At 50.9% G+C, this 16,597-nt stretch overlaps 1 protein-coding gene across 1 annotated transcript in view; it reads left to right on the top strand.

Moving 5' to 3' along the window:
• The first annotated feature begins 1,836 nt into the window (after nucleotides 1-1,836).
• VEGFA (vascular endothelial growth factor A) overlaps nucleotides 1,837-16,597 on the top strand; it is a 70,320-nt gene continuing 55,559 nt past the window's right edge. Inside the window, exons 1-3 of the mRNA XM_032861948.1 lie at nucleotides 1,837-1,856; nucleotides 2,002-2,059; nucleotides 3,333-3,484. Coding sequence (XP_032717839.1) covers nucleotides 1,837-1,856; nucleotides 2,002-2,059; nucleotides 3,333-3,484 — 230 coding nt within the window. The remainder of the gene's footprint in view (nucleotides 1,857-2,001; nucleotides 2,060-3,332; nucleotides 3,485-16,597) is intronic.

Raw genomic sequence — 16,597 nt, 5'->3', positions numbered from 1 at the left:
CTCAGGCCGGAGAGAATAAGGACCCTGCTCAAGCTCACACAGACCCACAGCGAGGCAGCTGGGCTTGCGACTGGGCTCCGGTCAGCCACAAAGGCTGCCTTCTCTCCACCACACCACGTGGACCCCAGGCAGCACGGGGGATGGACGCTATCAGATGACCCTTTGGCAATGTCTTCGGCAGAAACATTCTCGCAGTCTCTGCGCCCTGGTCTCCCTCCACACTTGCCCCTGCCTCCTCCCTGTCTTTCCCTCCTCATTACTCAACCCCTAGTAACCCTACCAGCTGTCCTGCGGGGCCAGGGGAGGAGGAGACCGGCTCTTCTGGGTGACTCACGGGACGCTCTGCGGCCTGCCCACCTCCTTCCCACCCACCAACACAGGGGTGAGGACCTCCCCTCCTCCTACCCCGTCCTCTGCAGGCATCCACAACCGAGGGGTACTTCCCAGAATTAGCCACCAAGAACAGCTGGCGCAGGGAGGGGGGAGTGGGAGAAGGGCTGGAAGCTAACAGCTTCCAGATGTGCCAGGGCATGGGAGCCAAGGGAGCCTCCAGTCCAATGGTCTCCCGCCGTGGCTGGGAGGCCAGGATGAGCTGGCCCCCGCGGCCGGCACTCCAGAGTTGCCAAGGCAGCTGGGCAGCTCCCCTCCTCAAGAACGGCGTGCACACGCATGTGTGCAGCGTGAGGGAGCCCTCCATGCTGCACCTGCAGGGCCCGTGGGAAAGCCCTGTGGCCCAGCTGCTCTCCGCGGCCTTCTGCTTTCTTTCTTTCTTTCTTTCCTTCTTTCTTTCTTTCTTTCCTTCCTTCCTTCCTTCCTTCCTTCCTTCCTTCCTTCCTTCCTTCCTTCTTTCTTTCTTTCTTTCTTTCTTTCTTTCTTTCTTTCTTTTTTTTTAACATCCAACTATTATTTTATTTATATCGTTGTGCTTAAGTTACATGGAAGAGAAAACCAGGCAGTTCTGCCCCATTTCAGGAAAAGTTTCCAATCAACACCAGTTAGGTGGTGACAAATAACTAGGAATGGTGACATCTTTGGGTCAAGAGTGACAAAGAAGGATGGGCTCTGGTGCCACAGTTCTTCTAAGGCCGCCGCCAGCTGTGCCAATGCTGAACCTCTAGCATGGGTCAAACATCCGGGATCTCTTCTCTAAAGCTGGCAAATCAAGTGAAATAATTGGGTTAAAAGTTTTTTTTTTTTTTTTTAATGAAGCCCGAATAAGTGTAAAACCGCGTTCTTCTCACAGTGTCCATCCAAAGTGTACACAAAATACACCTTTTTCCTAATGGTATTAATACTAACCCTGTCCATTAATCCTCCACCCTGCCCATGGTGGAGGCATAGAATTCCCCTGCCCCAGCCTGGAGGGCAGTGACCCTGCTCAGCCACTCACCAGCTTCCACAGTGCTAAGAGAAGTTGTAGGACCTGCTGGGGGCCGGGGTTTGGGGGCCATCATTATCCTTACCACTTAATCTGACGAGAGGACTGACTGGGAAAAATTGGCACGAGTTTGGGGGTTCAGAGAGGACCCAGAAGGAGAAAGCAAGTGCCCTAGAAGGGGGCACTAAGAACAGATTTCAGAAATGTGGAAGGAGCAGGGGGCAGGGTGTCCAGAGGTAGGAAGGAGTCCAGGTTGTCCTAGGGTGGCCTCAAAGAGTACCCGGAGCCCCCCTGAGCAAAGCCCCGGGGTCTGCTGACTGTTCTTTCTGTGTGTGTGTGTGTGTTTAGCTTTGCCAGTTGCTGCTCCCCTTCGGCACGTCTTCTCCTTGGCTGGGGCGGGGTGGGGGGGTGGAGGGTCTCCAGAATTCCCCTTTGTCAAATGGGGAGGACAGGGGAGCATGGAGGAGGAGAACCAAGAGTGAGGGGGGCTGGAGCTGGCTAGTAGGGAGGCCCACGATTGGCCCAGCTCCCGGGGCCTGGGCCCGAGGAGGGAGCTGCCTGCCCCTCACCATCCCCTCCCCCTGCCACCGCCCCCCCACCTCCGTGGCTGCACGTCCTGCCAGCTGGGCCCCCGCCAAGCCAAACAGCTGCCAGCGGGAGAGGAAGAAGCGTTTCCGAGCAGTGAGGCCCCTGCGGACTCCAACTCAAGCCTAGAATCCCCCTTCATCATCGCCAAGTGAGAAAGAGTCTGTGGACATGCATGCGGGCACGTGGGGCACCAGGGAGCCCCGGGGCACAGGACCCGAGGACCTCGGATGCCACAGGTGGGGGGCGGTGAGGGTGGGGTAGGGGTGTTCAGGAGCAGGCTTGGGAAGGGAGAGGGAGACAGGGGCCATGAGTATGCCGGGTGTGTGTGTGTGTGGGGGGTTAGGTTTGGCTCATTCAGAGGTGGGGGTGTGTATGCGGTGGGTTGAACAGCCCCCCACCACCACCACCAAGTTATAGCCACCCGAAACCTCAGAGTGTGATCTTACTTGGAAATAGTCTTTGCAGATGTAATGAAGGTAAGGACTGAGATGAGAGCATGCTGGGTTAGGGTGAGCCCTCACTCTAGTGCAAGAATCCTTGCACACACAGAAACCCCGGGGGGAAGGCCACGTGAAGAAGGGCCACATGAAGACGGGGGCCGAGGTTGGAGCTCCAAGCCAGGGAACGCCTTGAGCCCCTGGAAGCTGGAAGAGACAAGGAAGAATTCTCCCCCTGGAGCCTTCGGAGGGAGCACCACTGTGCCGACACCTTGATTTCAGACTTCTGGCTTCCAGAAGTGCAAGTGAACACATTTCTGTTGTTTCAAGCCACCAGGTTTGTGGCGACTTGCTATAGCAGTTGTGGGGCGGCGTATGGGAAAAGGGTCGGGAGTGGGTGGGTATACCAGGGCTTCATAAGAAAGGCCCGGAAAACAGAATGAAAAAGATTTATTATTTATTGTGCTACTATTCTGTGCCAGGCACTTTTGAAGATGCTTATCTCAGACCCTACAATGATCCTGCCTGTAAGAATTATGATTCCCATTCTTTGGTGAGGTTCAGACCCAAGTTTGTTTTCTAATAGCTGGGATGCTAACACTGTATCCTCTGTCTCGCCAGCCTGGCCTCGTCCCACGTCCCCTCAAGGGGAGCCTTAGCCGTTTCGGGGTCAGAGGATACGTGCTTCAGGTGGGAGAGAAGGTCTCTAGAGGTCCAGGAGGGAAATAGATTAGGCCTCACTGTGGAACAGGGCAAGGGGTCATGACCTCATTGTTCCGGGGGCCTGCGGTGACTGGGCAGTCGCCACTCACTGCTACTCCCGTAGCCCTCGGGGACACTCGTGAGGGTCTGCTCACCTCCCTGAGCCTTAGGGAGGGGTGGGAGACTCCCGCCCCTGCTCGCCTCATTCCTGCTGTTGCAACCCTCAGGACCACCCCACTGCCACCGCCATCGCCAGCCCCTCTGTCACCACCAGCGCCTCCCCTGCCATCATCACTGGGACCATCACCACCACCTCCGTCACTATCATAACCACCGAAACTTCTGGAACCCCTGTCAGAGGCAGCACAGCCACATCCAGGTTGTCACCTCCATTACTTCTGGCGTGACTGCCTTTGCCATGTGGAGTCATGGAGAGGTTAGAGGTGGGTCAGAGGACTTGGGGGAGGTCCTGGAATGGGACAGCTTGAGCAGCAGTGAGCAGGGGAGCAGTCAAGAGTCAGGATGTGTGTGGCTAACAGACGAGATCAGGAGTAGAGGACGGCTCTGAGTCCAGTCTTGTTGTGAGAGGAGGTGAGACTGCCTGGTGGAGTAAACACTTAGTGGGACAGGCTGTCTTCCCAGGCGTGGGTTCAACGGGTGGAGGTTGTTTAGGTGACATATCCAGGCCCTGCCTGGCTCGTGCGTGTCTCTGGGGATGTGGATTTTGGCGGGTCCCTGGCTCCTGGCCACCTGCCTGGCCTGGCCATGGCAGTGAGGTCATGCGAGCGGCTATGCTGGGAGCATGGGGGAGCAGGGACAGGAGGAGGGGGCCCGCCCTGGCTGGGAGAGGAAGAAGGCCTCTCTCCCTAGGCTGACCCTATCGAACATGATGAAGTAAGCCCGCTTTGATGCTCCATTCCCCCAGACTCCCCTCTCCTCTGCCTGCCTGGCTCCTTGCAGGCTCTGGTGCTACGGGCTCTGAGTTTCTCTCTCCAGAGACACCTGGCTATTCATTTCAGCCACCTGAGGGAGTCCCCGGACCAGCCAGCTCTGATCTGGGGGCAGGGAGAGAATAGACTGTGGGAGAGGGATGTCTTCTTTCTCTACTGAGCTGTGCAGCCCTTCCTTCCACCTGAGGCCAAGTGTGGTGTGTACGTGTGGTGGGGGGGTGGGGTGGGGTGGTGGTGGGTATGGCAGAATTATTCCAGGAGCTCAGGCCACAGCTGCTCCCCTTGCCCCTTCCCTGCATGCCCAGCCACTTCCACCACTTTTAAGGATGGGACTGAGCAGTTCTGGGAACAGCCTCTATCCATCCTTCCAAACTCCTGAGCTGTCCAAACGCCTGGCTAATCCCACCCTCTAGGATCGCACTTGAGAGCTTCAGGAAGCAGAAACAATGCTATCGTGGGATGCGCTTATCTCTGCATCGGGCGTGAGAGCCCGGCAGACAGGCTGGCGACTGCGGAGGCTGAGGGGCCACTGAGTCCCAGAGACGGGGGCATTGGAGGGTGGGGTCAGTGAACACTGGGGAGCGGGCCTGGTTTGCCCTGGACCCTGGGAAGTGGGTGTGGCTGAGCCTCCGCATACTCGCCCGGCCCGTGTGAATCACGCCTCCCGCAAGGTTTCCGGCGGGTTAGGGAAGACATTTGCAGGTCAGGAAGACCTTCTGATGTCCACTCGGTAGTGACAGCAGGTGTTTACTGGGGACTTATTACATATCAGTCCCTTTCCAAGTGCATATCGACTCATTTGATCCCCCCAATAGCTCTATGAGGTTAGTACAGTTACTGTTATCTGTATTTTGCAGTAAAGGAAGCTGAGGGGCAGTTAGGTTCCAATGTTTGCTGAAGTTATACAGTGTTGATGAGAACATCTGAACTCCAGGGCTTAAGCTCTTTTCTACTCCAGGGTGGGGTGGGGGTAGGTGTCCTCCTGTGAAATCCTGAGTCCCCACTGCAAACCTGTAGACCCCTCCCCTTCCCCAGTGTCCCACCCGGTGTGACAAAACTGGAAGCCAGGTGGGGAGCCTGAGTGGCTCAATCAGTTAGGTGTCCAACTCTTGTTATTGGTTCAGGTTGTGATCTCATGGGTCGAGGGATTGAGCCCCGCTCAGGGCTCCCCGTGCAGCTGGGAGTCTGCTTCTAGATTCTCTCCCTCTGCCCCTCCTGCCCCGCCCTCTCTAAAATAAATAAATAAATAAATCTTAAATTAAAAAAAAAAAGAAAAGAAAAGAATTGGGGAGCCAGGTCTTGTACCTCTAATATGCTATGTGGCTGTGGGCCAGTCCTACTCTCTGGCCTCAGTTTCCTTGTCTGCCCTGTGCAGGCCTTGCACGGAAACTGTGGCTTCCTGAGGCCCTTCCAGGTGCTATCTGGAGTTAAGCCACCTTGGCTTGGACCTAGTCCTGTTTGCCAGACCTCCCTGGGATCAGCCTGGCCCCTGGGAATGGCTGGGAGTTGGGGAAAAGACAATGGCATAAAAGACCCATGTGTCTGGACAGCTCTTGTGTGCCCCTGTGGCAGCTGCCTCTTAAATTCTTCTCTGTCAAGAGGAGCAGTGACGTCACAGATCAGAGATAATGGCCCGATTTGTTCACTTCCCCAGACCCCCATCTGGACATGGGGTGAGGGCAGGAAGAGGGTCTGCTGGCATCTAGTTCCCACCAGTCCTGGACCCCACCGCTGGCCTCCTCTGCTAGTGCTCTCCCCCCGCCCCAAGGCAGTAGGAAGGATAGGGACAGACCCTTGGTTCTCACTACCCTTCCATTCCCTTTCTTCCATTCGTCAGAACAACTCATGCGCAGCACCTCAAATTATCCTCCTCATGCAATAAGCCCTTTCTTCCCCTCCCAGCCACACCCAGGAGAGCCTTTCTATTTATCCAGTAGATGTTTGCTTAGTGTCCGCTATGGGCCAGGTCCCATGCCAGGTGTAAGAAGACAGAGAGGGATACAGCTTGAGCCCTGCCCTAAGGAACTCAAACCAGTTCTCATTCCTTACTCTATGTTTTATTACTTAGACACAATGTCATGCCTTTGGAGGATTACTGAAGGTGGAGGACAGAAGTGGAGAGAGGGATTTTTCGGGGCTCTGGAGATCAGAGAAGATCTGGGGCACCAGTGCAAGCTGGACCCACAACAAATGTACCAGGCCCTGGAACCCCTTTCTTTGGACAGCTGCCTGGACTGGTGCCTGAGTGGGAGGAGGATGGTGGGTGCCACCTTCCTCCTTAATGGAGGAGATGTCTAGTAAGACAATAGCATGTTTGCTGAGCTGGAAGCTGAGACCTGTTGGGGCCAACTTGGTTGTGGTGAAAAGATGATCCCAGATGACCACCTTTGTGAGGGAAAGAGAAACAGAGTCACAGAGGCTGCAATGGAGGCAAGGGAGGGGACATTTCTATGTAGGGGAAGTAGACTTCATTAGAGAAAACTGGTGAGTCCGAGGAGTTGGGTCTTGTTGGGTTAATCTGCTATGGCAAGCAACTCCAGAGGCTTGAGAAATCAGTAATAATTTCTTTTACAACATTAAGGTCATTCATCCCTTCATTTCACCAACAAGGCTTATTGAGTGACTGCTTTATCCCAGGCACTGTATTAGGAACCAAGGATTTAGCGATAAAAAGTTTCAGTTCCGGGGCGCCTGGGTGGCTCAGTGGGTTAAAGCCTCTGCCTTCGGCACAGGTCATGATCTCAGGGTCCTGGGATCGATCCCCGCGTCAGGCTCTCTGCTCAGCGGGGAGCCTGCTTCCTCCTCTTTCTCTCTCTCTGCCTGCCTCTCTGCCTACTTGTGATCTTTCTGTCAAATAAATAAATGAAAATCTTTAAATAAAAAAAAAAAAGCTTCAGTTCCTGCCCACTTGGAAATTGTGTTCAAATAAAGGGAAAGACAATATACCAATTACTATATAAACAGTTGATTTTGATACAAATTTGAAAAGTATTAGAGAGAATGACAGGATCCTATACTATAATAATTTATAACAGTTCATCCTATCTGAGTCTGTGACTGGGGAAAACTTCCCTGAAGAAATGACATTTAATCTGAGACTTACAGAATGAGTACAGTGTGCTGGGGTCAGATTCAGCTCTGAGTGACAGAAGAATTCCACAAATAATGGTGGGGGTAAACAAGATAAAAGTTTATTTATTTCTCACATAAATGAAGCCCAGAGCTAGGTACTCCTTGGCAGGGAGGGCATCTCCATAGCCGTCAGGGACTCAGGCTTCTTCTATCTAATGATGTCACTCTGCCATTCTCAAATACACAGCTTCCATCTCATGGTCCAAAATGGCTGCTCCAACTCTAGTCATTATGCCCACAGTCCAGTCAGTGGGGAGGAGAAAAGAAGAGGGAGTAGGCATAACCTTTCTTTTAAGGACATATCTTTGTCAGTAGCACACACCATTTCTACTTATAGACCACTGTCCAGAGCTTGGTTATATACCTAGCTAGAAAGGAGGCTGGGGGAATTTGTCTTTATTCTGGGCAGACATGGATCTAACTACAGATCAGCAGTTCTATTACTAAAAAAGAAGAGGAGATGACAGATAAATTCTATGGCACAAGGAATTAGTTGGATGAAAGATGGGGGTGATCAAGACGAGAGTGTCCGAAAGAGGATTGCCATCTTTGAAGCCCGTTAAGCAGGTGGGGTATTGAGAATGACTCAGTGACTCCCTATTCCTGGTGTGGTCAGCTGACTGGCGATTTCATTTGCTGAGCCAAAGGACCTCGAAGAGGGAACGGGTTTGGTGATCAGGACAAGTTCAGGGTTGACCCGTTGAGTTCAATGTCCTTTGAGTCATCTGTGAGGGAGGCTCATTACACAGGAGACAGGTCTATACTGGGAGTGGTTGGCATATCAGTGGCAACTGCAGCCATTATGAGAGGGAATGCGAAGGCTCAGGGAGCAGTGCAGACAAGAGAAAACACCTAGGGCACAACCCCAAGAACACAGGAAAGATGTTCACTTTCATTTTGTGGTCTTCTTGTCTCTGGTTCCCTTCTGGAGCATTGTCTTTCCACCATCTTGTGGGGTGATAAGTCAGATAATCCGTTCTCCCACTTCAGAGTTTGGAAGGCTCCCTAGAGACCTGTTCCCCCAGACCCTCTCATCTCCATGGGATGTCCTAGGGGCGGCCATGTGACCTAAACTCAGCAGGACAGACTCTCTCCTGGGACTGGGCATCTTGAGCACCTGACCCTAGCGTGAAAGAGGCCTTTGGAGTTCAGCCAACTAATTTCTGCCCCATTTCCAAGCAAGGTATTCTAGCCTTCCAGTCAAATCCCTAGCTAGTTTCTCAATATTTTTCCAATAAATTCTTTAAAAAAATTTTTGGCTTGTAAATGCCAGGGTTGGTTTCCATTACTTGCAAACAAAGAGAAGCCAGCAAAGGAAAATGAGCCAGATAGGACTTCAGAGGGGCCTGAGGAAAGCCAGGAGAGTGAGGTTTCACAAAAATAAGCAAAAAAGCCTATCTTGTAGGAAGGAGTAGTCAGTGGTGTCAATTTTTATTTAAAAAAAAATGTCTAGTATGTCTAAATAAGCACAGGAGGAAAAGGCAAGAAGGAGACACAGTTGTTACCAATGATTAACAATGGTGGGGAGGCTTTGCTAGATCTCTGTTTCAAAGGAAGGAACCCAATTCATATGTGCTTAAGACAAGAACAACAGAAAAGTAACTTATTGGCTCATGATCACTGAAAAGTCCAGGGGTGGACCTGTCTTTGACATAGTGTGAATAACATCATCAGGTCTGGTCTCTGCTCTCCTGGTCTCTGAGCTCCCTTCTCAGACATCACCTCCCCAGGCCTTAGAAACTCCAGACTGGAGAACCAGTGACTCCCCAGTGAACTCCCAGGACTAGCCCCTTTGGCCTAGTCTGGGTCATATGTCCTTTGTGAACCAATCACTGTAGCCAGGACGTTTTGGTGCTTGAGTGGCGCTTGGATCACGTGACTCCCCTTGGAGCTAGGGGGCAGAGTCATTTCTGTCTGAGCCACTTTTACTGAAGGCCTGTGCTTTGCCTGAAATAAATCAAGACTCAATGATCAGAAAAGGGGATGGGTCCTGGACTTGACAACTAAATTTGAAGTCCAGTTTGCCAGGGAGAAGGTTACAGATGGCCATGGCTGGGTCACAGGGCTATACCTAGAGGGCATGGGGCAAGGCCCACTGAGGCCCACTTCCTCAAGGCCATGGGTACTGGACAGACACTTGCATGCCCGGGTAGTTGGAGTGGTGGGCAGATGCAAGGATGATAAAATAAGCCTCGTGGACGCGTGGATGGGCTCTGAAGTCAGTGACGGCATTTGATTCCCCCTGGATTTGCCATTTACTATTTTGCTTCTGAATCTCAGTTCTTACCTGAAAACTGGGTTAGTACAGGAATAATGCCTTCCTCTTAAAATTCTTATGAGAATTAAATAGAATAACCTACATAAAGGGTTTAGCTGTGCTCCTAGAGGATAGTAAGAGTTCAACGAATGTTTGCTTTTTATTTTTTTATTTTTATTTTATTTTATTTTTTAAAAAAGATTTTATTTATTTATTTGACAGGCAGAGATCACAAGTAGGCAGAGAGGCAGGCAGAGAGAGAGGAAGGGGAATGTTTGCTTTTAAAAAAGTTTTTAAGTCATCTCTACACCCAACATGGGAGTCGAACGCACAACCCCAAGATTAAGGGCTACATGCTCCATGGATGGAGCCAGCCAGGCGCCCAGAACGTTTGTTGTTATTATAGCGGCCTTGGGGGTTTGTTCCATGCCCTTAGTAGGGCAGCAGGTGGTCTTCGGAGCCCCCACTCCTCATGCCATCAGAGTTCCCCAGTTCAGGGCCCAGAACTCATTGGTGGGCTCTATCAGCCCAGCGAGATTCCAACCCCAGGGACGGGGAAAAGAGTGGGGACCTGGTGGGAGGGTGTGATCAGGGTGGATCCCAATAGGGCTGGGTCAAGGCTATCGGGAAGATGCTGGAGAGCCAGGGATGGAGGAGGACAGTGATTGAGGAAGATAAGCAAGGTGAGGACTAAGGGGAGGGGCAATTTTGGGCAGAGCCAGCAGGGGTCACTGCAGATCTAAGTAAACTATGGGAGGCTGCGGGCCACCCAAGGGCCCTCTCACACGCTGCTACCTGCCTCTGTCACGGCCATCACGGGGATGCAGGGCTCAGGTCAGTTCCAGGCAGTGGGCTTGGGATTTGACTCATGCAGTTGGAGGTGGCCGCCTAGGGCAGCTGCTCTGTGTCCTCCAGGCCTCGATGGAGGCCCTTATATCTGGTATATGCCTGGATTTCCACCTCTTTGGGATCCTTACTTCTGGCAGGACCCAGAAGGTGTCTCTGGAAACACTTCCCTATAAAGAGCTCCAAGACCAATGAGTTTCCTCGTCTCATTCCTCTTCTCAGAGCGTCGTGGCCCAGATTAGCGTTTTGGAGGCTCTGAGGAGTCCCACTGGCAAGAGAACCTGTCGGACTTTTTTGTCCCAGGCTTCCTGGGCTCACGTGAGCCTTTTCACAACAGGCTGAGGGAAGCACCGGTTTAAGGCATTGTCCTGGGCAGACGGCACATGCCCTGGGAGGTTAATGGGTCAAGCCCAGCCTCCTCCTCCGACCTTTTATTGCAAAGTAATATGCAACACACGTCTGTTGTGGATGGGAAAAGTTAAAAGCGCAAAGAAGAAAATTGCTTCGGCCACCTGCTGCTCCTTAGGACTACCTCGAAAGCTCTGGCCGCTTCCTAGGGAGAAGGAGGTGACCATGGGGTTCCCCTCCAGGCACACCCACTTCTGCTACAGAGAAGCCCTGTCAGAAGAGAGCCCTTCTAGAGGTTGTCCTGTGCAACCCTCTGTCTCCAAATTCTTGCCTCCCATCCTTGGGGATGTTCTTGGGGGCAAGAGGATGCTGGCAGTGGCTTGGCAGGTGTCGAGTGGCGTGGGGGAGAAGCCGGTGTTCGGATCATCGGCATGGAAGGTCTTCCTTTCTAGGTGGGGCAACAGGCCCTGGAAGGGGGCCCTGACTTACTGGGGTTTCACGATACAGCGGGGGAGCTGGCCGAATCCTGGGTCCTGGCCAGGCACCCTCCCCAGTTCTCCTGCAGCTCTCCAGAGCTCTCCAGACAGAGGGGCCTGTGCCTTGCAGCAGGGCTGTGGTTTCCTCTGTGGGCCTGTCAGGCCACCCGGGATGTGTGGGTGCCAGGAGCGCGCACTCCAATTGTGTAATGAGCTCTGGAGTGTGTGCACGCGCTCTGTAACCTGATGCAACAGGGAAGTTGCGGTCCTGTGAGTTGGGGTGTGGGCGCTTGGCTGGGGCCCAGACCATAGGGAGGATTTGGCTTGTGGCTGCGGAGGCCAGGCACGGGGGTCGCAGAGCTGTCTGCGTCAGGGCTCCTCCGTTCCTGGGTGCCCACATCCTGGTCCCTGTGGCCACAGGGCTTGAAATGGGGCCACCTGGCCAGCTGATGCTGGGTGGGGGTGGCGGCAGAGCTGGTGCAGAGAGGGGGGGCTTGCCCCATCCTCATCCTGTTTGCCTGGATGCCTGTTGTGATGGGGGTGGGGGGAATGAGCTTCCTCCCTTGGTTCCATCTCTTCCATCTCTTCCTGGTTGTAAAACTGACACCCCCACACCCCTGATCCTGGAGCCCTCACCTCAGTTCCAGGTCATTTTGCACAGCAGCCTCTGTCTATCACTCCCTCCACCTTCCCGAATTCCCCAGCCCTCTCCCTGCCATAGCCTTTCCTGCACACTCCATGCTGAGGAGAAGCAGAACAGAAGAGGGGAGAAGCTGCTGAGTTACAGCCAGGTCACAGTCCCACTGCCCACCACAATTTCTGAACCAAATGAGGATGATCTGTGTCCTTTCCCAGCCTCCATGTGCTCATCTGAAAGATGGGGCGATGAAACTTCTGCCACAGGGCTGTTGGGAGGGACCCTAGGATATCCAGGAAGGGATCCTTGTGAATGAGAGTTGCCTTTCCTTCAATCCCACAAGGATGGAGCATCCGGGCCCCCTCACAGCATCTCCATCATCAGATGGGGCAACGGGCATTTTAAAGAGCCAGGGGCCCTGGAATGTGGTGGCAGTGGGCTACCTGTGAACCCTCCTTTCTTGTCCTCAAGGGAAGCAAGTTACTTTTGATTCTTCTGCCCCGTCCCACCTGCTCCCGTCTCTCAGAGAGGCAACATGCTTCAGGGTCACCAGTGGGGTGCAGGGCTAGGGAAGGGGAAGAAGGACATCTGTGACCAGTGTCCTCACCCCCTTCCCTGGCTGGGCTGCACTTGGCCCCCCGGGGCTCCTCCGTAGTGCTCCCAGAATGCCTCAGGTCTCAATCTCTTTATCCTGCACTAACTGCCTAGCGTTTTGATGATCTGTTTATGTATCTATTTAGAAATAATGGTAGATAACCTAGAGTGCTTGCCATGTGCAAGGCTCACATATTAACTCATTTCCTCCTCGCAGTTGAGGAAGGCACAACTATTATCTGAGAGGAAGCCGACGCTCAGGGAAGGGAAGCGTCCTGCTCAAAATCAAAAAGCTGGTGCAGTCTAACCTCATCACTATCTTATCGCCCTGGTTTATTTTCTTTAGAACTTTGATCACAGATAGTTGTCTTCTATTCATGTCTTTGTTTGCTCATTTGTTTGTCTCTCTGTCTACACAGCGAGCTCTACGAGCTCTACGCAGTCAGAGGCTTTGTCTTTCTCATTCACATTCCAAAGTCTTTCCTCGTAGATGGGAGATGCTCAGTGGATACTTGTGGAAAGAATGAGCCACTGAGTCCCTTAGCGGAGACTCCTTGAGGGTGTGCTCTGTGGCTCTTCACTGTGTCACCCCCACACTGGCCAGCCCTGGCCCTGGCCTCGCCTGGGCTCAGTCAGCAGTTTGCTGGATGAACACAAGAATGCAGACGAGTCTGGAGAATTCAGTTGTGGCTGTTCTGCCGTTCAGACTCCAGGAACTAGGGGAAGATGTTCAGCCACAAGAAGTATAAGGGAATAATTTATTCTTTTTTTTTTTTTTTAAGATTTTACTTATTTATTTGACAGAGAGAGAGAGCACAAGTAGGCAGAGCAGCAGGCAGAGGGAGAGGGAGAAACAGGCTCTCGGCTGAGCAGGGAGCACGATGCGGGGCTCGATCCCAGGACCCTGAGACCATGACCTGAACCGAAGGCAGCTGCTTAACCGACTGAGCCACCCAGGCGCCTCAGGAAGAATTCATTCTTCCTGGGTCTCTGTTTTGGTTTCTCTGTATGATTTGGTGTGTGGGCACAGAGAGGGTACACGGTGGGGGAAAGTACGAGAAGAAGGTTCGAAACATAACAACCCCTGGGAAAAGACTCTAATTGCTTCATATCTAAAGGCAGGAGATATAAACAGAGTGTATGTGTGTGGCCCAGAAGAGGTTTCTAGTAAGCAATGAATACATGTGTGAGGGAGCGGGTTGAGTCAGTGGCACAGTGAGCTTCTTGAAGACAGGCACAGGCCTTATTTGTCTTTGTAGCCCAGCTACAAAAGGGGCTCCAGGGCTCTTCTGATGGGACTCTCCTCTTCCTCGCCGGGAATCAGCCTTATCTTCATCGTGATCATGACACCACGCTCATCTTTGGACTTGGCCTCCTGCCACAGCGCTGGAGACCCTGGAGACACACAAATCTACTTCCCATTCAGGGATAATTGCTGTCTGGTTTGGCCTCCACTTCTCTCATATTTTCATTTTTAATCTCCACCCTCCAAGCCCTGACTCAGTTCCCGCCCCATCTTCTCTCTCCTCAATGATTGCAACAGCCTTCCCCACTGGCCTTTCAGCCTCTGGGCTCTTTCTCACCCCCATTAACTAATTTGCTTAATATGTAAATCAAAACCTGTCACTCTCTTGCCCTTGTGCCAAGAACTGACTAAACTTTTTTAATGGAATGAGAAGCCTTGGTAATGTGGCCCCTGGAAACACCTCTCTTCTAGCCCCCTAGTGCCTGCCAGCCATGCCATATGTTGCCAGGTCCTATAACAGACCATGATTTTCATGCCTCTTTGCCTTTGCTTGTGTTGTCCCCTCCACCTGGTAGGTCTTTCCGGACTTTGTCTCTACGAGGAATGCCAAGTCATTCATTTAACCTTTCAGAATAAAAAAGGCATCATTGCCTTTTCTGGTTATAAAAGTGACACAAGGGAGACAAACCATAAGAGACTCTTAATCTCACAAAACAAACTGAGGGTTGCCAGGATGGGGGGGTAGGGAGAGGGTGGTTGGGTTATGGACTTGGGGAGGGTGTGTGCTATGGTGAGTGCTGTGAAGTGTGTAAGCCTGACGATTCACAGACCTGTACCCCTGGGGCTAATAATATGTTATATGTTAATAAAAAAAAGTGACATAAGTTTATTAAGCAATATAGAACACACTAGGAAAAATAAAAAGGACATGTTTCCTCTTCCCACAGTTCCAACAATTGGAGATAACCACTGTTAAAGTACTATGAATATAATCATGAATTTTTTTCCGTGCATAGATATACATAGATCTTTAAATGCATGGAAATGTATACACACTTACAAAAATGAGTTCATTTGTGCTATTTGGTAACTTACTTCGTGTTCTAAGTGAAATATTTTGGACATCTTTTCCTGTGAATAAGCAGTTTCACATAGTAATTTTTTTGCTCTTCAGAAGTCAGTTTCAATGGGCAGTTGGGTGGCACATTTGGTTAAGCGTCTGACTCCTGGTCTCTGCTCAGGTCATGATCTTAGGGTCATGAGATCGAGCACTGTGTGGGGCTCTGTGCTCAGCGTGAAGTCTGCTTGAGATTCTCTCCCCTTCTCCCGTTGCCCCTCTTGCTCATGCTTTCTCTCTGTTCTCTGTCTCTCTCTCTCTCAAGTAAATAAATAAATAAATAAAACCCATGTCAACTCCAATTCAAATGTTTACTGTCTTGGAAAGCTCTTCTGGTTCTCCTCTTCTCCCCTAGCCCCCATCCACAGTGCCCCTTCTCTGAAGACTCACCCTACCTTGTACCTCTTTCTTTGAAAAGTTTCCTGCTTATAGATCATCATTGGATATAAAAAACAAATGCACAAATCAGTAATTCTAAAACTATGGTAATGGGCACACAATGTACAAAGACATCATCTATGACAATAACATAAAGGTGGAGAGATGGAGATGTAAAGGAGCAGAGTGTTTGTATATTGAAACTAAGTTGGTATTATTAAAACTAAGTTGTTATGGGGCACATGGGTTGCTCAGTCAGTTGAACACCTAACTTGTGATTTCAACTCAGGTCATGATTTCATGGGTCACAGGACTGGTCCTGCATCAGGCTTTGCACTCAGTGGGGAGTCTGCTTGAGATTCTCTCCCTCTTCCCCTCTCACCTACTCACACTTTCTCTCCCTCTCTCTAAAACAAATAAATAAAACTTAAAAATAAAAACTAGGTTGTTTTTAGTTTAAAAATGTTAATTGTAGAGGCACCTTGGTGGCTCAGTGGGTTAAGCATCTGACTCTTGATTTCAGCTCAGGTCATGATCTCAGGATCCTGGGATCAAGCCCTGCATTGAGATCTGCATTCAGTGGGGAGTCTGCTTCTCTCCCTCTCCCTTTGCCCCTCCCCCTGCTCACACTTTCTCTCTCTCTCTAAAATAAATAAATCTTAAAAAAAAGTTAATTGTAATTCCAAGGTAACCACTAAGTAAATAATAAAAATATATTAAAAAGGAGAAGAGAAGTATATCAAAATAGTACACTATAAAAAATCAACTAAGTGAAAGAAAAAGGCAGTAACGAAGGACTTGAACAAAAAACAGCTAAGATATACAGAAAACAGTAAATGGCAAAAGTAAGTCACTCTTTATCAGTATTCACAGTGAACGCAGATGAATTAAACTCTCCTATTAAAAGGCAGAAACTAGATTAAGAAAAATCATATGCTGTCTGTAAGAAGCTCAAAGGGCACAAAGAGATTGAAAGTAAAAGGATGAAAAAAGATATACCAGGAGACTGGGTGGGCTTAGTCATTAAGTGTCTGCCTTCAGCTCAGGTCATGATCCCAGGGTCCTGGGATTGAGACCCACATCGGGCTCCCAGCTCAGTGGGAAGCCTGCTTCTCCCTCTCCCACTCCTCCTGCTTGTGTTCTCTCTCTCTCTCTCTGCGTCTCTCTCTGTCAAATAAATAAATAAATAAATAATCTTAAAAAAAAAAAAAGAAAAGAAAAAAGGAAGGGACACCTGGGTGGTTCAGTGGGTTAAAGCCTCTGCCTTCAGCTCAGGTCATGATCTCAGGGTCCTGGGGTCGAGTCCCACATCGGGCTCTCTCCTTGGTGGGAGACCTGCTTTTCCCTCCCTCTCTCTGCCTGCTTCTCTGTCTACTTGTGATTTATCTCTGTCAAATTAATAAATAAAATCTTAAAAAAAAAAGAAGAAGAAGAAGAAGAAGGGGATCCTGGGTGGCTCAGAGGGTTAAGCCTCTGCCTTCGGTTCAGGTCATGATCTCAGGGTCGTGGGA

The sequence above is a fragment of the Lontra canadensis genome, unplaced genomic scaffold (assembly GCF_010015895.1).
Source record: "Lontra canadensis isolate GAN:19392208 unplaced genomic scaffold, GSC_riverotter_1.0 scaffold23, whole genome shotgun sequence".
NCBI lineage: Eukaryota > Metazoa > Chordata > Mammalia > Carnivora > Mustelidae > Lontra > Lontra canadensis.
The sequence above is the reverse complement of the archived record's forward strand: the minus strand, read 5'-3'. Positions and strand labels throughout refer to the sequence as shown.